General features: G+C 48.6%; 1 protein-coding gene across 10 annotated transcripts in view; it reads left to right on the top strand.

The window, feature by feature from the left end:
- PITPNM2 (phosphatidylinositol transfer protein membrane associated 2) overlaps positions 1 to 22293 on the top strand; it is a 125205-nt gene that overhangs the window by 93594 nt on the left and 9318 nt on the right. For 4 of the 10 annotated variants that reach the window (XM_064726496.1, XM_064726497.1, XM_064726498.1 and 1 more), the window contains 10 exons: positions 2539 to 2783; positions 3241 to 3430; positions 4413 to 4532; positions 4836 to 5047; positions 9090 to 9265; positions 9631 to 9801; positions 11672 to 11821; positions 16301 to 16465; positions 18255 to 18458; positions 20163 to 20311. In XM_064726496.1, the coding sequence (XP_064582566.1) occupies positions 2539 to 2783; positions 3241 to 3430; positions 4413 to 4532; positions 4836 to 5047; positions 9090 to 9265; positions 9631 to 9801; positions 11672 to 11821; positions 16301 to 16465; positions 18255 to 18458; positions 20163 to 20311 (1782 nt within the window). The remainder of the gene's footprint in view (positions 1 to 2538; positions 2784 to 3240; positions 3431 to 4412; positions 4533 to 4835; positions 5048 to 9089; positions 9266 to 9630; positions 9802 to 11671; positions 11822 to 16300; positions 16466 to 18254; positions 18459 to 20162; positions 20312 to 22293) is intronic. The other 6 variants (XM_064726501.1, XM_064726502.1, XM_064726503.1 and 3 more) reach the window with 6 other exon arrangements.

The following is a 22293-nucleotide window of genomic DNA, read 5'->3' on the forward strand; positions in this document are numbered from 1 at the left end:
TGGGTCCCTTTGCTGTGAGCAGTGTCTTGTCTCCATGTGCTGCTGAGCCCCAGCAACACCTGTGTGTGTCCTTCTGTAATTCTGATTTAAGGGGTTTTTCACCCATCTGTGGAACATCACATAGAAAATGCTGTGTAGTTTGCAGGCAGCATCAGGTATCCAGCTGGAAAAAACCGTGGGGAGCAGAGCAGCTCAGGGGTGGAGCTGTCCTACAATGCCAGATGAGCAAGTGTGGATGTGGGAGTGGGAGAACACGTTCCTGCAGCACCAAGGGGCAAAGGACAGCACTCAGCTGTAGCCCACAGCCTGGAGCTGCTCAGAGTCGTGTTTGGAATCCAGTTACAGCACAGCCTGGGGCAGCACTCTGGGCAAAATAATAAATAAATAACAGCACACGGAGCCAGCCCAGCTCTCTGCAGTTCAGAGTGCTGCTCAGACACCCCAGGCTGGCTGTTCTTGTCCTGCCCTGTCTGTGCTGCAGGGGTGGTGCAGCTGCTTTGCAGAGTGCCTGCATTGGGTCTGAGTGGTCCATTGGAGATCCTGAGTTTTGGATTTACTGTCTGTGCCAGGCTCTAAGTTCGTGTTGGTTTGGCTTTTCCATAATAGACTGAGAGCTCAAGGGCTGTGAGGAGAGTGGGTGGCTGGGAGGGGAACAGCTCTGGCCACCTCAAAATAAGCAAGTCACAGCCCTAAGATTTCTCTTGGAGCTCAAGATGGTGTGGGAAATTTGTCTTCCTCAGAGGGCTGTGCAAACTCAACCCCCTCCTGTTTCTGCCTTCATTTTAGAAAAAGAACAGACTTCAAAGCAAGATGAAAAAGACAGTTATTTGTAGTTGTTCACAAGCTGTCTGCTAAAATAGTATGAAATTCCTGTGCCGCCAATTGCAATGATTTTCAGGTTAAAAGCTCCCCTCGCTTGAAGGTGGTTCAGGATTTAGGTGTTTTAAGAGGCTCCAGATCTTACAAGGAAGTTCTGAATAGTTACCTCCACCCTTAAACTGATCAGCAGTTCCCCACTTCCTTCAGAGCAGAGGGTAATGAACTGAAAGGTGCCTCCAAAGCACTGCTGATAAACTTCTGCATGACCTGAACTTAGTGACTCATGTTTTTCTCCAAATGAACACTTAAAACACTTGTCTGGAAGCAGAAGAGGTGCTGAGAGTGCTCCTCCTGTGCCTCCAGCCAGGGAAGGGTTCACTGTGCAGGTGCTAAAACTGGAGTCAGAGGAGCTTTGAAGAGCAGCATGGATACAGTGCAATGGTGCTAAATAATTCAAGGCCATTCTTATGCAGGAGGTCTGGAAAAATCGTTATTACAGACTTGGATGAGAATTTTAATACTTCTGGTGGGCTGTGTAGTAAGACAAGCTTTAACATTATCTGGCAAAAATGTGATGTGGTTGTTAGGCTGCTAATGTGTGCCTGGGCATGCTTTCCTCCCACCAGCAGGTCTGTCAGGGACTCAATCACTGCTCAGAGGACAAGAGGTGACTGAAGATGCTCGAATTAGAACAATTTGCCAAATGGAAAACACTGCTGCCCTCCATCCTTTCCTCACCCCTCTCAGTGGCAGCAGGGAGTTGCTCAGGGTGTTCTCAGATGTCTCTGCTGGCACAGGGGGCAGGTACAGAGGGTTTGCACAGATCTCACAGATGTAGGATGGAGGATTTGAGTCCGTGTGGGAGCTGTAAACACTGAAAGCCCTGATAGCAAATAGATATTAAAATAGTTACTGCTCTGCTGTGTTACAGGATGTGCACATGGATGCTCTTGTACCTGCCTGGGGCATCAGGACAGGGCTTACAGCTCTTCTGGCAGGGCATTAATGATAAGGATACAATTCCCTCCTTCCCCCAAATTACAGCCTGTCTCTTTGGGCAAGGAATTGCTCCAACACAATAAGCAAATCACCTGGGCAGCCAAATTAAAGTCCCTCACTGTGTTCATGCAGCAGTCTCCCAGCCACATGCTGGCCATTCCGTGGGTTATGGTGTCATGAACTTTTTTCAGTTCCTCTCTTGCAACAGTTTAAGCAAATCTGAAATCTTATTTATAACTTCTGTGTTAGGCAAATGACTGATCTTCCCACAACTTCTCAGTAACTTGCCACTTGCTGACCTGTTTGATCTCATTTCTTAATTTTGCTGAATGTGTTTCACTGCCAACTGCTTCAGCTGAGCTCAGCACCCCACAAAAAACAACTTATTTCTGTGTTTTTCCACCCTAATATACCCAAGGATGTCTTCACTGCTGCCATGTTTTACCTGGATACAATTTTATGCAGGTTTTTGTTTTTTACTTTCAGCATTCCTTCTGCTTCTAACAAGTCAGACTAAAGCTGTGTGTGCATTTGTGCATGCACAAGTGTTGGATAACAGACTTGGAAGGAGTACTCAGGTTCTCAACATTGTATTGTGGTGTATCTAATGGCCTTTGCCATAAATTAATTTGCCATAAATTAATTTGCCATAAATTAAGCACAAGTCAGACCCCTTTGAAAAATGAGCATTTCTGTGTGCTCTCTTCCATCCCCACCTAGGATGAATCAGTGCAGCCATTAATGCAGCCAAGTAAAATCCATGTCCTCCTCTTGGTCCTCCATGGAGGGAACATCCTGGACTCAGGAAGTGGTGACCAGAGCTCCAAGCAAGGGGATGTCAACACCATCACAACTGTGTTTGACACGGTGATGAGGGTGCATTACCCAGCTGCTCTGGGACACATTGCCATCAAACTTGTCCCTTGCCCAGCCATCTGCTCTGAAGCATTTTCCCTGGTGTCCAGGTAAGTTGATGCTGTTTTATCATGGAGTGGGGGTTTTTTGGAGTTGCTTTTGTTTTGTTTGTTTCCCTGAGGTGTTTTGCATGTAGCACTGGGAGCTCTGACCATGCTTTGGGAATGCATTTATTAATGTACCAGCCAGGCATTCAATCTCGATTTCATACTTAGCTGCAGTGAATGCAGTAATCATGCAGCACAAGTTCTGAGATTGATTTATTCTAATTAATCCAATAAATACTAAGGATTTAATTCCTTGTCTGGAGGTTGTTCTGTCAGTGTAAGTATGTTGTCCTTGAAGATTTACGTTTGATGGGAGGGAAAGATTTATTAAGCTCTCACCCATTCACAGAGGAATAAATGGCCTTTCTGTCTTGAGGCTTTTTTTTATGAACCACAACACTTGACTGTAGTGCCTGCAAGTTGTTTTCCCCATGTTCCCACTGTGTGTTGCCTTCTGCAGCCTCAGCCCGTACAGCTATGACGAGGGCTGCCTGTCCAACAGCCAGGATCACATTCCGCTCGCCGCGCTGCCCCTGCTCGCCACGTCCTCCCCGCAGTACCAGGAAGCCGTGGCCACTGTCATTGTCAGAGCCAACCAGGCCTACAGCGAGTTCATCAAATCCCAGGAGGGCACCTCCTTCAATGGCCAGGTGAGCCAGGGGCTGCTCAGGCACAGCCAGAGCAAGGACAAGGGAAGCAATTTCCTTCTGAAATTCTCTTTGCCATAAATCCCTCAGGAGGGATGGGAATATGACAGTGCCGGGCTGCAATAAGGAAGTGCTGTGCTTTCCATTCCTTCCTTTCTGAGAGTGAGAGATTATTGCTTGTGTGCTGTCCTGAACCTTTGGGACTTGAAGCAAAGCCTGAGTTTGTGTTCAGAAATGAAGCTCCAAAGCTGTGAAGTTAATCAGGTTTCAGTGTGACACACCGTGCCCGAGCAGGAATGTTGCCTTTGTTACTGAACATGGTCTCATCCCCATTGCAAACCAAGGCTGTTTAAGCATTCCTGGCTTTAAAGGACCTTCAGCAGCTCGTGCTGGAGCTGTACACCCATGGGTTTATTTTGTGAGGCTGTGCAGCTGCTGCACCTCATAAAGAGCGCAACTGAGCCTCACACCTCTGAGCAAAGTGACTCCCCAGCCACACAAGGGCAGACATTACAGGAGCTCTCACTTGTGGTTTATTCACTCTGAGCTTCTTCCCATCCCTCTCCTGCCCAGAGATCTTGGTGCTTTACTGTGCCTGTCTGCTCATACCCCTGCAGGCAGAGCACTGTTACCCCTTGGGATACAAATGGGCAGAAGCTTCCCTGAGGGAGCTGGCAAGGGGGATCCAGCTTGGTTTCTGCAGTCAGCACCAGGATCAGGGCTCTGTGTTGCTGTCCTGTTGCTCCAGTTGGCTGGTGGGGACAGCCAGGACAGCTGAGCTGTGTGAGAGAACGGGAATCTGCAGGCAGTGATGGATTTCACTGGCTGAGCAGTTTTACTGATGGAGGCACTGGGCATCCTTGCCCAGCTGTAATCCAGTCTCTGTGTATAACTGTTAGTTCTGAACTGAAGTCAAAGGGCTTCTTTTCTTAATTTCCTTTTCATTCCTCTCCCTGTCCTCCCCTGCTTCTGTTTCCTGTCTCAGGTCTGCCTGGTAGGGGACTGTGTTGGGGGGATCCTGGGATTTGATGCCTTGTGCTACAGCAACCAGACCGTGTCCGAGAGCCAGAACAGCAGCCGGCGAGGGAGCGTGGTGAGTGTCCAGGTGAGGCTGGCCCCAGCTCCACAGGGCCTGCTCGGGGTGAGGATCTCTGAAACAGCAAACACTCTGCTCCTTGTCAGTGGCAGACATGTCCTAAGGTGCATATGGTGTCAGTTTGGGTGTGTTTGCTCTCAACAGGGATGTTTCACCCTCTGGTGGGAAGCATCACCCACACTTCAGGGAGTGATTGGGCCTGAGATTCTGTACTGGCCTCAACTGGATCTTGGGGTAAATGGGGAAAGGAGGGAGGTGTTAAAATGTGGGTGTATTCTTAATTCAGCTAAATCCATCCATTTCAAATCCCAGGATACCGACCTGCTGTCTCCTGGGATAACGGTGAACAACAGCCACTGTTCCAGTGGCTCTAATCTGGAAGCCAGCAGACACCTCAGCAGGAGCAACATTGATATTCCTCGTAGCAATGGAGAAGATCCAAAGAAGCAGCTGCCACGAAAAAGGAGTGATTCATCCACCTATGAGCTGGACACGATAAAGCAGCACCAAGCCTTTCTTTCAAGGTAAGATTTAAGATTTGGAAGGAGCAGATCCAGCAGTGTCCTGGAGCTGGGGGTGGTGTGTCTGTGGAACCTGAGTGTTGCTTTGTCATCCTGTGATAAGCAAGGTGTAGGAAAACAATTTAGATTAGAGAGTTATCGATTTCAGTGTGTTGTGTATGCAGAAAAAAAAGAATTAACAGCTTTCTTGCTGAGTGGCACTGAGAGAATGCAGCTTCTCTACTGCATCAGTGGTGCAATGGCAAGAAGCCCTTTGAGCTGTTGTGTGACAGCCAAGGCAGTCAGGGAGCTGCTGCTCTGCTGTGCTCCAAGTGTGGGATGGAGGTCAGAAAGCAAATGGAGAAATCGTGTAAGGGAACTCAGTGAAGCAGAACTGGGAACCCAGTGTTGTATTCATTTTAAAGCATCTCTGAAACCTGATTTTGAGTTATTCTGTCCCCTGTCATGGCTGCTTCATTGCACCAAGGACATGGTTCAGATTTGTTACTCACTGTTGAAGCCCCCAGTATCACATTTTTAACCTTTTTCAAATGGACATTCAGAAATCTGTCTGTTAACATAACCCATGGAATTTTCACAGCAGTCTGCCCATGGCCTCTGGTCATTCAGAGATTATTTCTGTAAATCCAGAGGAATTTTCTGACTGAATCTTCTTCAGCCTCTGAAACTGGACAGCCCAGAGCTTTTTCTCCTGCAGGCCTGGAGGAACTGCAGTAAATATGCTCTTAATCCCTCTTCTCTCGTGTCCAGGAACTGGGGAGCAGTGTCCCCCACAGCAAACCCCATCACCTGCATTGCAGCTGCATCCAAGGCTGTTCCTTTGTGCTGAAGGCTCCCCTTGCATTTCTCCCCCTCCATCACTGCTTGGAGTCAGTGTTTCAGCACAGGGATTTGTGTTGTCCTGCCATGTCAGGGCCCTTTGGTAAATGATTTATGGGAGGGAGAAGGTATCAAGTGAATGTTGTTGGTGCACAGAGATAGGATATTCAGAAAGACAGCTGCATTTACAAATCCCCAGTGAGGTTTTTGGCTATTTCCAGCAGGTTAATAAAAGGCAATCAGGCTCTTGTTCTTGCCTTCTCAAAACAGTCTCCTGTATTACAGGGAAAATATGAGTTGTGCAAAAATGTGCTGATTTTCCTCCTTGTTATTGACCTCAGGGGCACAGACTCAGTTAAGGAAATCAGGCAGGCATCTTGATGCATTTTTGCACCTATTTTAGAATAAGTGCTGGGCCTGATGTGGATAATGGATTGCTCATTTTGTTGTTCCAAACAGCTTTGTGCTGGTCCTTCCTGTTCCATCTCTGAAGGGCTCTGCCTGCACCCAGCACGCAGCACTCGTGACTCCCTGGCATTCAGGGGGGTGACAGATTGGTGCATCTTCACTTCTTAAGAGTTTTATGTGGTTTTAATCCTCCTTTTAGACCTTGGGCTAAAAACTAGTCTCTTCCCAGAGCTCAAAACCAGGATTCCCTCAGGGAAAGGGGCAGGTTGGAGCTGCTGTAGGAGCTCTCTCTGCATGTCCCTCCCTCAGCTCTGTGGTGCAGGGGAAGCTGGGGAGCAGGGATTCAGCTCATCCATGGTGCAGGAGAGGCTGGGAAACAGGAATTACTGTTAGCACGAGTGGACAGATCCACTATCCCGTGCAGAGGAGGCTGGGGAGCAGGGATTCACCCCATCTCTAGTGCAGGAGAGGCAGGGGAGCAGGGACCCACTCGTGCCCCCCTGCATGTCAGCAGAACATCGCTCTCACTCCCATCCCTGGACCTTGTTCTCCCAGCCAGCACCAGCAGAATGCCCATTGGCCTCTGCCATCAAGGAATGATTTTCCCCGTGATTTTTCCCATGATATTTCTTCAAACCAAGCCCTGGTGTGAGGTGGCTTTGAGCAGGAGGTTGGCAGAGCAGAGCCAGGTTTTCCTGCAGGGCTCGGCAGACTGGCAGCCTGGCACACAGGGACCTTTCTGTCCGTGCCCACTGCAGATTTCTGCCTGTGCCAAAGACTCTCATTTTTATTCATGTATCAGACCTACCCACTTCTCTGGGATAATGCCCAGCAAGCCAGAGCAGCATCTGGAGAGTACAATCACACATTTATTTTTAAATTCAGTCCTTCTGCACAACTACATTATTTCTGGCTGTGCCGTACTTGTATTATTGTAAATGAGTTGATTTGCTTCTGAAATCCATAAGCTCTTGTTTAATTAATGCACACAGTACATCTGCTGCTCTTTAAAGGGAGAACAGGGCACTGCAGGTTGCTTGGAGCATGACAGATCCAGAGTTCCCCTTGGCTCTCATTTCCTTTGATTGCTGAAAAGGCAATTCCAAGTTCCCGGCAGAAGGAGTGAAGGTGCCCAAATTGCTCCGTGCTGTGCCTGCTCCGCTTCTTCCCTTGCCCAGGAAGAGATGCTGTGGGAAGCTGTGTGGAATGCACCAAGCAGCCCCTGCACCCATCCTGCCCTGGGGACAGCTTTTCCTCTGGAATCCCATCTCTGTCACCCTGCCTTCAGTGAAACTGAGCGTGTTCTAAATGACTTTGCATTCCTCACACACAGCAAACTCACCGTGTTACATCTTGTTAGCTGAAGCAATTGTAGCTCCACCAAAGGTGGCTCGTTCTCAGAGCTGTCTCAGGGCTCTGCAGCCTCGTTTGCATCACAGAAACAGGAACAGGCTCGTTTGAGCTGTCAACTGCTGTAACCTCGTGTTCCTCCCGTTTTGACACCACTGTTTTGACTCCCCGTGATGTGTGTGTGTCTGGCATAAGTAACTGATCATTCCCCGGCTGGGAAACAGGAGAGCAGAGCTGTGCATGTGCCTGTGTGCAGCCCCAGAGGGAACACAGCAGCACAGCAGGAGCAGGAGGAGCTTCAGCATCCTCTGGGAGCAACGTTCAGCACTGGAGCTGTCACTGGGATTATTCCTTGTTTGCCATGGCAGGAAAGCAAAGTCTGCCTGAAAGCTGGTTTTGTTCCCCGAAAGTGTGAGCATTGCAGCTGCTCCAGGGCTGTGGCTGTGTCTGAGGGGTCTGTGAGCAACTGTTCTGTGCTGAGGATGTGGAACAGCCCTGCTTGGGGACCACAGCACTGCTGGGCTGTCTCTGTCCTCAGAAACAGCCGTGCTGAGCCAGAGCTGTAGCACATGAGGATGTGACAAGTTCTGGTCACCACCTGGGATTTTGTTCTGGGGCCACAGAGCCAGCAGGAAACTGTTGGATCTGCATCATTCCCAACTCCAGGCCTGTAAACCCTTTATCCAACCCATCTCTTATGGTATCCATTTCTCCTACACGTTTTATAGAACCTGTTCTGATGCTTTTTTAAGTGTTTGCAAACACCCTCTTAAGGCACTGCCGGTACTGCCTTCAACTCTCTGCTTCTGCTTATAATGAGATAACCCAGTTCAGCTGCCCCTGGAATCTGCACAACCTGGAGAGCAAAGGAATTTGCAGCTTTGTGCTTTTGGGTGGGAATAGAAGCATCTCAGAAAGTCTTTTGTGAACCAGGTTATCAGTGTTACACATCTGTCATTTCATTTTCCCAGATTTACACTGCAGAGAAGCCACTCTTCCTAACATGGGGGTGGATTCCCAGGATTTTCACCTAAGCAATCCTGCTGCTTCTTCTTCAGTGTCCAAGGAGAATGTGAATTTAAATCTCTGTGTTAAACCTGTTTATTGCCCAGCCTGCACAAGACTGAGGTGGAATTTTGCAAACAGATTTGACACCTGAGAGAGGGAGGAAAAGCTGGACATGTTCTATATAGTAGCAGCAACCACGATTTTGACTCCTCAAAGAAAAAAAACATTTTGAGGAGGTGGTGTGTAAATGAACTCACTTGTAGCTTGGATTTGTACATTTAAATGATGCCAGAGCAGTGGGGTCACTGTGGGTTGATTAGCACAGTTCCTTCACTGAAGAGATAGAAATTATATCCAATATCCACTGTCAATCACTAATCCAGGCTTTAATTATGAAAACATAGTGAGGATATAGTTCAGACTTTATCTTCTGAATATTTTATTTTCTGTTCTTCTCCAGTTTACATTCTAGTGTCCTGAGAAACGACCCCACATCCAGGAGATCCAGCAGCTCCACGATGCTGGATGGAGGGAATATTGGCAAGTTTGACTTTGAGATCACAGACTTCTTCCTCTTTGGGTCTCCCCTGGGTCTGGTGCTTGCTCTGAGGAAAACTGTGATTCCAGCTCTTGACAGTAAGTCCTGGTGCCAGCTGCTCCCTTGGTGGGTGGGGTGAGCACCTCCTGCTGCACTCGCAGGGTCTGGTGAAACCCAAACATTTCTGTATCTTGTTTATTGCTCTGTGAAGCAGCAGATCTCCCTGTGCTCTGTGCACCACCAGTGATACCATTCCAAACAGGAAAAGCACTGAGCAGCTCTTGAGTCTGTAAACTGTAATAAATTGTTTCAGTTGACTAAACAAGGAGATGAGAGAGTGATAAATGATAAATCTTTTGCAATTTTGTAACCTGACAGTTGTCATTTTTCAAGACAAATATTTACAATATTCTAACAAGCGGTACTTTGATGCTTGAGGGATTTTTTTTCTTTGTCTTTTCAGTCTTTCAGCTGAGACCAGCTTGTCAGCAGGTCTATAACCTGTTCCACCCTGCAGACCCATCTGCTTCACGCCTGGAGCCTCTTTTGGAGAGGAAGTTTTACCTTTTGCCCCCCTTCAATATCCCCCGGTACCAGAGGTTCCCCCTGGGCGACGGCAACTCTGCAGTTCTGGGTGAGTCCTGGATCCACACGGGCTGTTAAAGGTTACAGGTTACATGAATTGCAAATGGTGAGAAGGAGAACTGGCCCTGTGGCATTAGCTTGCTCCTGATTTACCAGAAAAGGGATTTTCTTGCAGTGAAATCAGTGCCTTGTGTCCTGTGTGCCCTCTGTTTGTCACACAAACAGCTGCTGAGGGTCATGAGGTGGTGATCTCCCTGTGAAGGCTTCTGTTTTACACCCAGACTGGTGCTTGTGGTGGAGTGTGAATGAAACACAACTGAGTTGGCAGAATTTAGGACTTGGAGGGAGCAGAGCAGTGAGATGATGAGATGATTTACTTGTTTGCATCCCCTTTGTCTAATATTTGAATCATGCAGGACTAAATGAAGAAGATTGTGTAACTAGAGCTGGATAATTCTGGTGATCCTCTGCATAATTTTAAAGTTGAAAGTCCAAAGAAGTGGCCTTCTATATGTTCAGTATCTTCAAGTTTGTAATTGCTCAGTCTAGGGCCTGATTTTTTAGATGGGCACAAACTAAACCCCATGTTTAATGAAGTGAATAAAATGCTTTCTGCAGGCCCCACTCACTTGTCAAATTTAGCCAAGATCTTGCTGCAACACTTTTTAAAAATGGATCCACCCACAACTGCATTTGTACCCAGGCCAGTTACAACAGCTCAGGGAATCTATAGCAACTTGAAGAGCAATTTGCTTTTTGGGTGTATTCTAGGTATCAGCTGCAAGGGGCTTATTACAAAAAAATTGCAGCTAAACACCTTACCTTCTTTCTCTTAAATACATTCCAGAGCCCCTGTTGTCGCTGAACCCAGAGGTAGAGGCCCATTGACACTAAACCTGTGTTCTGGTTATCACTGTGGACAGCAGCAGAGTATTAGAGCCTCCCTGGACCTCTGAGCTGGCTGTGTTTGGAGAGACACTTGCTATGCAGTGAAGTTAAACAGCAATTAGCTCTCCTATGAGAAGGGCAGAGTGATGGCAAAACCTCCAGGTCTGAGCCTTGTTATTTTAAGAGATACTGCTCTGCCTTCATGAATAAAACTGACAAAAACCAACTTTAAATTCTCTTTTTCCTGTAAGACAAGGCCTCTTCATTTGCTTATCAGAAAGTAACAGGCCATTCCTTTCCATTAGAGTCCGTGTTGTGATGGACACATCACCCAGAAGGACTAACCATGATTCACCGAGCTGCTCCTGAAGTTGGTGTTCACTGGAGGGCACTCCAGAAAAGTTAATTGCTGCTATAATTAAGCTGTGTGTTTTGCAGATCACGTAAAATTCAGGTGCTCAGTTATAATTGGTTTGGTACAAAACCTTGTGTAACGCTGCTTGTGCACATCTCCTCATGCAGGCAGCTGTTTTGGGAGCCCACAGTTCAGAAAGCCTCTCAGGCTGTTTTCCCCCATTTTCCATCTGTACTAAATGCTGGTCCCTGTTTCGTTTCAACAAAATTGCAGAGTAAAATCAAACTCACATCCCTGCTTACTCCTGTGCTTTGCACTGTGTAGGCTGTGAGTCTGATTCTTCCCTTACAGCATATTTTTTTCCACTCATAGTAAAAGATATTTCTCTGGATCTGCTGTGTATTTATGGATTTGGCTTAGAAGGGGGTGAAGATGCCTCCCTTTTGTTGTTGAAATGCCATCGTTGTGTTCTCCTCTGCTCCCAGTTAATCTCTGATGTTGGTCTGTTTGGAAATCACCCATTTTGTTTCTTTTACTCTATTTGAAGGTTGTCTGTTCATTGAAGACTCATAATTAAGTGCTGGGGTGTAACTGTTTGTATGTTTAACACTTTGTGGCCGCATGTCTGTTGTTCTTTGTCCTTCTGTTATGTTTTTTTTTCCCCATCTGCTTCTAGTTGAGACAATCCAGAACAATCCCATCCTCCTCATGGAAAGTAGCCCTCTGGGTGCTCTCCAGCACCAGGACAGCTTCATGGAAACAAGTATCCCTGTTCCTGTACTGAATTGGCAAGATGTTTCCAATAAAAGTGCTGGTTGTGCTGAGTGTGTGTAATCTACACTTTTGTATTGTCTGTGGTGTTGGGTTCTTGGGGTCCTTTTTTGGAGATCACACTGTTGCCTCCTGGAGCTGAAACCTCCGTGCTGTGCCTCAGGCTGTGCCACACAAAATCACCTCTGTGGAGAAAGGGCTTGGGGTTGTAAATTCTGTCCCATTCTGGAGTTGATGCTGGAGGGGAGCTGCTGCCTTGCATGGACTGGTTTGCTGTGTGCTGGTGCAAAGGGCCTTTGGCAGAGACAGCCCCTGCTGGCCCTGCTGCTGTGGGGCAGCGTCCCTTGGGAAAGGTGTCCTGCAGCCACCATGCCCAGAGCTCCCCTTGGTGTCCATGTCACACCAGATTTTGTCCCTTTTGGGTATTTCCTCTTTGGACCCTCGTGGCTCTGCTGAGCACAGCACTGAGGCTTTCAGACCCCAGGGTGGCTCTGTGTTGGTTATTGAAATTCATCTCTTGTCTCCCGCCTTAAAAGCAAAGTCTGATGCGTTTGTTTTGCCTTATTTTCCATCATCAATGCTGCATGGCCTCGTTTATTCTGATTGTGGCTGGTGCTACATCTGCAATTTTGATGAGATTTGCCTTTGTTTTGGTTTTTTTCTTCCCCGCGTGTCTCACTTGCCCGTTCTCGTTCCTTTCTCGGTGTTTTGCATTGAGAGCTGGGTTCTGCTGCCCTCTGTGTCTCTAACAAGCTGACCCTCACTGTCCCTGAGCAGTTTGGGCTCTTATGTGGTCATACAGGATGGCAACATCACTGAGTTTTCCCAGTGGTCTCTCCTCTGGCTCCTGGAGCTGGAGAGGATTTTTAGGTGTGGAGTTGTTGTGTTGCCTGTGCTGTGAGGTTCTGTGGTAAAGCAGAGGGAAAGGATCTGGTACTATTAATTACTATTAATTAACCACTTTGGAGGTGCCTGGTGAAATGCATTTCCCTGTGAGCTGGTACTGCCTGTGGTCAGGACAGAGCTGTAGGAGCATCCCTTGCCTGTGCCCAATTCAATGATCTTTAAGGTCCCTCCCAACCCAAACCATTACAGGATTCTGTGATTTTCTGCTTTTTACATTGTGAGTCAAGACCGCAATGTGTCCAAACAATTCTTGATGTGAGTGTAGCAAGTGCTGAATCCCAGTTCAGCCACTGGACTGCAGGAGATTTCCAAAATCACCAAAACTGGTAGACAGCAGAAATCTGTTGCTCTTGGTCTCAGGGTAGTGACTGCAGAGTGCCCAGTGCAAGCAGGGCCTGTCTGGCTTTTCTGTGGTTTTTAATATTTTTGTTTTTATTGTCCTGTACATATTTTTTGATGGCTTTCAATATTTCCCTCTTTGGTGCAATGGCTCAGTCTCCAAATAGGACATACTAAAATCTGTCTTTCAGGTACCCCAAGGAGTTACCTGAGAGCATGGCTCAGGGCTGTTCCCTTATAAGAATATTGATAAATGAGGCCAAAAGTGAAAGAGCACAGCACCAAAATGAGTATTAAAGATTGGTGCAGTGAACAAGGGCACCTGTGTCCTCACTGAGTGACAGGAACAGCTCACCTTGATAAAGGTCTTGCTGCTGCCAGAGCTTCTGGATGCACCTCTGGGTGCAGGGGGCTTCCATGGCTCCTGTTAGGGACACCTGGCTGCAGGTGCTGGGGTCTGTCTGTGACACCCACCCTGGTCACCACAGTCCCCAGGAAAGCCCCCTTGGTTTCAGAACTGCTGCTCAAGAGACATGATGCAGAGAATTCACAAATTCAGGAAATAGCTTGTTAGCTTTGTGGGGTTTTTCTGCGAGTCAGGTCTCAGGATTTTCTTTGGAAGTTGCTGTCACTGCAGCTTTGGTGTGGAGGAAGCTTTTCGGAGTGGGTTGTAATGCATAAAACAGGTTTTTCTCCACATTTCCCACCCTGCCTTTTCCTGGCCTTCATTTTTCTCAGCAACTGCCCTTTCTCAGGGACAGAGGGTGTGTGGCTTGGGGAAAGGGAGAAGCACAAGGGCACCTGAGGGGGCAGGAGCAGGGGAGCCCTGCTGCAGGGTGGCACCTTGTCCCCTGCAGGGCAGACTCCTGTCACCAGCGCTGGCAGTGCTGAACTGAACTGTTCAGCAATGCTGAAACACCTCAGGCTGTAACAGGAGTGGGAATTGTTCCTCTGGTGACACCAGCATGGGGCTGGAAGGGCTGTGAGGTTGGGTGCTTTTGCTGCAAACTCATTATATTCCAAAATCCCTGGTCAGCCCAGGAAGACAAGATTGGCTAAAAAAGAGCAGGCCCAAAACCTCACTGTTTCTTCCTTTATTCACTTTTTGTGCTCTCAAAAAGGGGTTGAAGTTCAGGCAGAGCTAAGTGAAGGTGGGCTAATGGAGTCAAAGCTGTGACCATCCCAGGCAGGCCATGCTGGGCTCAGCCTTTTCTCCTGCAGCACTCCTGATCTTGTCTTCCTAACTCAAGCCACAGGTGCTTTAGGTTAAAGCAGAGGAAGAAGTTCAGGTTTCCCTGGTGGTCAAACCTGAATCTGGTGTTTTTCCTGACACAGACAAAGCCAAAGCTCTCCTCCCGTCTGAGGAGGTTCAGGGAAGGTGATGATCATCACCTGTGTTGGGGCACTGGTTTGGTGACACAAGAGCAGGAGCATCTCATAGGCAAGGGAATGGAGAGAGGGGTGATCAGAGAGGAGAGAGGGGTGATCAGAGAGGAGAGGGTTGTTCCAGGGCCCCCAGCAAAGGGAATGAGACCCTTCACCCTTGAGGCCTCTGTGGGGTTCAGTGCAGCTCCTGTTCTCCACGTGGATTGCCTGTTCTTGCTCATGCTGGTGTTCTGTGCAGTCAGAAGCAGCCCTGGCCTGGTGGGACCAGCTGGTTTGTGGATCCTGGTCACAGCCCTGACAGGCAGCAGCTCAAGGCAAGGTGGAAAGAGGGGGAAAGTGCTGGGAAAGTGATGCTGCTGAGGGCCTTTCAGGCACAACGTGGGCTGTGTGTGCAGCTCATCATCAGGTCAGGCTCCTGCTAAGGCTCAGATCTCACAGTCCACAGAGCTTTTACACAGAGCAGCTTGTGGCCTGATTTTCCCTGCAGAGAACAGAACTCTTTTACTGACACTTAGCCACACATTTTCTGCTTCATACATTCCCTCTCCCTGGGCTGCAGCAGGATTTGTGTGGGCACAGACGCTGCTGCTGCGAGCTGAGGGATTGGAGGGAGAAAATCAGTAGCCCCAAGCAAAAAAAGATTGATATTAAAATAAACCAATTGCTAAAACAACACCCCGTGTCAGCCTTGTGCCAGGATTAAACCCAGGGATAACTAAACAGGCTGGAATAGGTGGAGGGTGTTGATGTGTGGGAGTAATGTGCTCACATTCCTTGTGATATCTCCTGCCTGATACCTGGGAATAAATTCAGGTGCTGCTCCTCAAGTGCAGCAGAGATGGGCAAGCTTAAACCCACAGTGAATTGCTTTGCTTTGCATGTTAGTGCCACGCTGGTGCTGCCTGCTGTGAGCACCTGGAGTTGGCATTACAAACCTCTGCCCTGCAGGAGCTGGGGACGTCCCACTTAACTGGGCCCCACAGCATCCCCAGAGGGGTGGGTGCTCTTAGAGCTGTTCAGAGACAAAACTGAAATGCAGAGATTTTAACGTGGCTTTCACATCTCTCGTTTTGCCACTCCTGAGTGTTAGAGGTCCTCTTCCCTCCCATCCATATGTAAGGTCCATGTGAGCATGACTTGAAACCCTCATTTTTGTATTTATGTACTGAGGAGTTCAGCCTAACTTGGTAAACCTCAGGTTGGGATTTAAAAATCCAGACCTGCGTGTTGTACCAAAAGCTCTGTTTTCATAGAGCCTGAGCACTCCCTGTTCTGCTGACTCTGATGGGAGATACAAGTGCTCAGCACCAGACTCCCTTCAGGAGCCCTTTCTCCAGACTAATGAGTGTTGGCTGTGTCCTTCAGCAGTAAAATACAAGTCCAAATTTAGTTCCTGCCAGACATGAAGATGTTTTCTTGATTTTTGCTTTTTAATAATGCTTCTCTCTTGAAGACATTCATTTAAATTTAAATATCTCAAGAAAACAAATACCTCTTTGTAAGGTTGTTTTTTTGTTGTTTTTCTTAGCTTGGTTATCTTGTCTCGATGTGAATGTATAAAATTGTGTATATTCACATCTGTATGTATGACACATGCTTGTTATTGCTGCTTCAATAAGTCTGCCTGGGTTTTTCTTTGGATCTGGTTTTTGAGCTACTTACTTTGCTTCTCTCAATCAAAGACTGCTCCTCCAGCCACATGTCTCTGCCTGCTGTGCTATTTGCTTTCTTTTCTAACCAGAGCTCCAATGAAATGTGGGGTGTTTCTGTTTCATTCCAATCAGCTCTGAGAGGTTTTTGCACCCACCAGCTTTGTTTGCCTCCTTCCTCCCTCCCCGAGTTCATCTTGCCCAGCCTCTGTCTGTTGGTCTAATATTTTGATTTCCCTGTTTCAACTTTGTAGCAGATGTTGTTCAGTCTCATGGTGCCGTCTTCGTGGAAAACGCGTCCCTGTCCACCCCCATTTCAGCCCCTCAGTTCAGGGGCTTCCGGAGAGCCAGTGAGATCAGCATTGCCAGCCAGGTCTCAGGAATGGCAGACAGTTACACTGCTTCCAACATAGCCAACAGTAAGTGTTGCACCCCTCCGAGGCTCTGCTCTGCTCCGGGCCCAGAGCTTCTGTCCGTCCGTCTGTCCGGGGGGTGCTTCCAGCCATGACCCAAAGCTTGGAGTGATCCTGGCTCTGCCACACTCAGTGCCCTGTGCCAGCACATCCCCTGCAGGAACAGGGCTGTGTTTGGTGGCCATGGCTGCATGTTGGACCTTGCTGGTGCTGAATTGTTAAAGCAAAGGTGATAACTGTGGTTGTTAAAGCAAAGGTGATAACCGTGATTGTTAAAGCAAAGGTGATAACCGTGATTGTTAAAGCAGAGATAACCGCGACTGTTAAAGCAGAGATGATAACTGTGCCTCTGAGCTGTGTGTGGCGAGGGTTAATCCAGAGGGATGTGGCTGTGCTGCCATGGTAAGTCGTGCAGAACTGCTCAGGATCAGCACTTGAGACCAGATGGGCAATGCAGGATGTGGCTCAATGCAGATCCCTCAAATGTGGCCCACAAAAGCGGGGATGAGTAAATCCCTCTGTAATGCTGAAAGGCAAGGACAGGTTGGTTCAGAACAGAACATTTATTATTTGCATTAGAGATTCAGCTCTTCTGCAGCCCGCAGGGCAGCTCCCAGTCACTTGTGACCCATTTCCCAGAGCTGAATGAGGAGTAAAAGGGATTTTTTATTCATTATTTTTCCCAAGACCTGTATAACTTCCTAACTAATGCAGTGGAGAAGAACAGACTTTGTTAAGTGGAGAAGAACAGACTTTATTAATGGCTCAGCCCCTTCTTTGTTTCAGCTCAGGTATGAGATAAATGCTGTGTCCTCATGGATTTCTGGTAACTCAGACCAAAAAAAGGCTGATAACTCAAAAAACACCCAGAAAAACAAAACAAAACCTAAAACCCATGCATATGAGGAAATTTTCAGCCCAAACTCTATTCCCAGAAGGTCTCAAAAATTTAGAGATACATTGCTGGCACGAGTTGTGAATTACTCACTCCATCATTAATTGCTGAGGTTAATAATGCTCCTGGAGGCAGGTATGAGTTGTTGAAGGTTTGTGGGCGCTGCTCAGGGGCTGCTGTAACCTCCTGCCCTGTGTGAGGCAACACTCAGCAGCAGAACTAAAATACCTTCTCTGACAAACGAGGTTTTCCTGCTCAAAGCGTGTCCAGGAGCCGACACCGCACTCCCCATGTGCATCCTTTCCTTATCCTGACATCCTGCCAAGCACTGGTAAACAGGAATCTGCTTGGGAAGCAGCTCCTGGGGGAGAAGGTGTTTGTTTTGTGCTGCTTTCCCACCCCCAGGAGCTGCTGGGCCGGCACACAGGGCTGGTTCTGGGGAGGTGTTTGTGCCAGGGTGATGCCCCAGGGCCAGCGTGTCCCATGGAGAGATCCTGTCCCGTGCTGCAGCAGGGCTGGGTCACACAGCACTCACCTCTGCTTTCCCCATGCTCTCCCCCCTTTGTGTGATTTATTCCCCCACTCAGCCATCAAAGCCTGTTCCTGAGATCAGGGAGGGAGAGTCTTCCCTCAGCTCCGAGTGTCCCCCGAGCTCCAGCTCTGCCTTGGTGGTGGGAACGTGGAGCTGTGGCACTGAGGGCTGGATGTGATCTGTGCCTGTCCCCAGGGAGAGCTGGAGGAAGGTTGGAGGGGCACTGCAAACCCACAGCTCCCTCCCAGGAGCCTCCCTGGGGCTGCAGCTCCCCTGGTACCGTGAGTTTGTGGAGGATGAAATCAGTGTGTGCCATAATAATGAGTGATTTCTGCTTTTTTTTTTTTATATTTTATTTTTCCTTTTAGAAACCAAACACCACCCTAATCATTGTAGGGGCTTTAGCCTTCTGTCCCAACTTGCCCTCCCTCACAAATCCCCTACCCAAAGCTCGTTCAGGAGGCGTAGGCAGCACAAACACACAGCCCCTGCCAAGGGAAGGAAGCTCCAAGGGCCACGGAGCCGGGCTGCAGGCTGTGCTCTTCGGATACCACACCTGGACATCAAGACAGGTATTCTGGAGAGACCCACTCCTGTCAGCCTCCTCTCTCATTTGTAGTCACAGAACTTCACCACAAATCTCTGCGCTTCACACTGAGGCACTTGCAGTTTCTGATTGCATCTTAACAAGCATTTCTGTCACTTTGCCCTGAAGATCCATCATAACACAGCTAACAACCTGGCAGGAGCAGAAATTCTTCTGGGCAGAGCTGAGGGGACAACGCTTCTGCCTCCACCACTGCCTTCTGAGCATGGAAGAGTCAATCCTATCTGCTTCCTGTACAGAATCTGAAATTACCCAAGCTGGGGACTTGCATGAGAAATGGAAGTTGGGACATGACCAGGAGCTGTCAGTTTGGAAGGCAGGGAATCAGCAGTGGCTGCGAGGAGGTGCCTGTGAGCTCTGGAAAAGCCACATTGATCTGTCAAACCTTGCTCCTCCTTCCCATGGCTCTTCAGAAAAGTGGGGACTGTCAGGGCTGGGCTGTGGGGATGTGCTGGATCCACATCCCTCTGCACTTGCTGTGGTGGGAGCTCTGTGCAGGTCTCTGGAAGGAGCTGCTGGATCCATCTTTTCAGTTCAGCATCTGTGCTCATCACCAGCCAGATTTCCCTTTGCAGAAGGGTGTGTTGGATTGCACCTTAAACCTGGCAGCTTTCCTGGAAGTCCTTAAAAAGGGAACATTGTCACAGAGACAAACCAAGCTTGAGGAAGCCCTTGTCAAAGCCCCAGCTTGCATCCTGCATGCAAACACAAACAAAATTCTTCTGCTGCTCTCTTGATCTCCATCTTTTCTTTTCTTGGCTGCTTTTCTGGGCTGGAGTGCACAGGCACTGAGGACTCCTTGCTGCTGGGAAAGCAGCCTATGGCTTTGGGGTCTGAGGCTTTGGACTGAGCCCTGATTTCCGGGGATTGGGGCAGGATGTGTGTGTGGGCAGAGCTCAGGGCAGTTGGGGTGTGGGGGTGTCCTAGGGTGAAGGGTGGCTCTCAGACACCTGCCTGTGAGTTGCTGGGCTCCCTGAGGGAGAAACCTGTCTGTCTTGTTTGTATCTCTGTCCCCCACTAAATCCCAGTGTATTTTTCAGTCCCCCATGCAATGAAGTCCCAATACTGCCAGGTACTTGTTTTGTCCACCCCAGAGGCTGTGCCCTGGGAGGGCTGGGCTGCACATCTCGGTTGCCCAGGAGGGCAATAAGGATTTGTTGGGGACTACCAGTCCCATCATCATGTGCCATATTCCCTGCCTTGTGGTGCCTTTTAGCATCCTGTGGATTCCCAGTCCTCTTTAGTGTGGCCAATACCTGGATGCAGTTCCCTGGTGAAAGCTGAAGGAGTTGGAAGCAGGGCTGGAGCGGGCAGAGCACACCCACCCACCCTTCCTTCCTCCCACAGCTCCAGGGAGATTTGTTGCTGTCTTTATATTTTGGCTCATTGCACAGGAGCCTTGAGCCCCTTCCCTAGGGTCTGGACTAACAGCCAATTAACCTGCCCTCCATCCAGTGCCTTCCTCTTTGCTTGAACAAGGGAGAGCTCACGCTGGTGGCCGTGCGTTCCTCCCTCGGTGTGAGCAAACCCCGAGCCCGGGCTCAGCTGTTCCCCAGAGCAGCGGGACCAGCCTGGGAGCAGCCTCCTGGCACACCTGGAGCGAGGAGCCAGAGCCCTGAAATCCCTTCTGTGAGCCCCCCTGGTCTGAAGGAGTGTTTTGCCTCTGTAGTTGCTGCCAAGTGGTGGGGAACGAAGCGGATCGACTACGCGCTGTACTGCCCCGACGCGCTGACGGCGTTCCCGACCGTGGCTCTGCCTCACCTCTTCCACGCCAGCTACTGGGAGTCCACGGACGTTGTCTCCTTCCTGCTCAGACAGGTACAGTCACCCCCTCATCTCCCTTGGGCTGAAAAATGCTTGGGGCTCTTTGTTTTTTTCCAGTGCACCTTCCATATAAGACTTGTTGGTGCATAGAGGTGAAAAAATACCCTTTGCCCCTGCAGATCCCTTTTATTCCCTCCTTTGTTTTCCTCACCTGTGGTGGAGCTGCACACATACAGACTTCATGGATGTGCTGTCACACCTGCTTGGTTTGGGGCTGTTTGGGTTTTGGGCTCTTATCACCAGAGCAGGTTTCAGATGGGCTCACTGGGAGAGAGCCCAGGCAGTTTCTTATCCATAGTGGCAAAGGTCAGTGGCACTTGTTTCTTGAAATGATCTCTGTGCCAGGTCAGATCTCAAGTCTGAAACTGAAACTTCTCAAAGGACAAATAAAACCAGCACCAGATACAATAAAACCAAAGGGGAAGTTTTATATGAATTCAACATGAATTGATAGGCAGAATGCAGTTCTCCATTTTGCCTTTCTAAGTTATTGTTGTCTCCTCTAGGAACTCATTGGGATTTAGTTCTCATTCCTGCAGCACAAAGCAGTTCTAGGGCCAGGAGAATGGGGACTGCTGGTGTCTGGAGTCTGCCACCTCAGATTTTATCAACCTATATTTGGCCTAAAATTCAAATTTACTGTCTAAAACGTGTTTTTTTCCCTAAAAGAAATATTTTCCCTTCAGTTCCTTGGGGATGAGGGGGAGTTTTTGCCTTAAAAAATATGAACTCCCCAGGGGATGACACTTAGAGCATGGAGCTGGAAAACAACAAAACTCAAAGCAACTCTGTGGTTTGTGTTGCCCACTTTGGCGCCGGGTTTGCTTTGCATTAGCTCAGCTGTTAAATCCTCCCTGTTCTCCTCCAGCCTCCTCTGCTGCAGCTCTCAGTTATTTATGATTCTGCTGGCAAACTTTCTTTCAGTGTTATCTTCCAAATAGTGTGAGAGCCATAAACAGCAGCAGTGTCAGTGCTGGTGGCAGCTGAGCAGTGCTGATAATCCCTGAGACCCTTCTCTTGCCAGGCTGTGCCCAGGCTCTGCCTGCACACTCCTGCCTCGATGGTCCCACACCCAGCCCAGCCTAACAGGGCAGGAAAGAAGAGAGCTCTCATTGTGCATGAGGGGGAACAGTCATGACAGTCTCATACATAAAGTGTTCCACTTGGGAAATAGCCAATTACTCAGGTTTCAGCCCAAACCTGGCTCTGTAGCATTGTGTGGCGTTTCAAACCTTGTGGCTTGAGTACCTTGGAGGAACCTCTCCATCCATTCTAAACCTGCCTGGGTAGTCTGGCACCCCCTTGCCCAGTGCCTGTCTCTGCTCACTCCTCTTTGCCTTGAGACCAGGGGTTTTCTCATCTTTTGTCTTCTCTCTGTCCTTCACCAGCACCACACAGCTGCTTCCCCTAATAAGGACTTGTTTCTAATGGCCTTTGAAAGTTACCTCTGGACAAAATGTAAAAGAAGCTGTTGAATAGTTTTAGTCTCCAAAGATTAAATCTTGTTAAAACAAGCCCAGATAGAATTCAAAATACATTCCTGATTTAAATAATTTTCAGTAAAATTTGTTATTTTGTTTACATTGGATTCCGTGAGCTCCCGCCCCAGCAAGCTCATCCTCCCTGGGGTCCTTTTTCCATTTCCCTGGATGAAAACCAGCTTCAGCTCTGCAGAGGGCTGGCCTGTGTCAGCCAAGCTCAGCTGGAGAGCCGCTGACCTTACAGAACATGTTCAGGACCTTGTAAAAGAGCCCACATTTAGGAGGCCTCTTAATTTTTTGGTCACCAAGGACTGCTGGCAGTTTTGGAGTTCTGTGTGCAGGGTTACCTCCCAGTCCTGCAGTGCTGTGAGAGTTTGAGGTGTCCCCAGCCTTTGGGTGTTATTCTTCCTTTTCCATTCTAGAAGTAGGAGCAACCTAGGTAGGAGTTAACCCTCCTCTGTCTGTGTTCCTGCCTCCCATCCCCATCCATGCCCT

The sequence above is a fragment of the Zonotrichia leucophrys genome, chromosome 15, assembly GCF_028769735.1.
Source record: "Zonotrichia leucophrys gambelii isolate GWCS_2022_RI chromosome 15, RI_Zleu_2.0, whole genome shotgun sequence".
Taxonomy (NCBI): Eukaryota; Metazoa; Chordata; class Aves; order Passeriformes; family Passerellidae; genus Zonotrichia; species Zonotrichia leucophrys.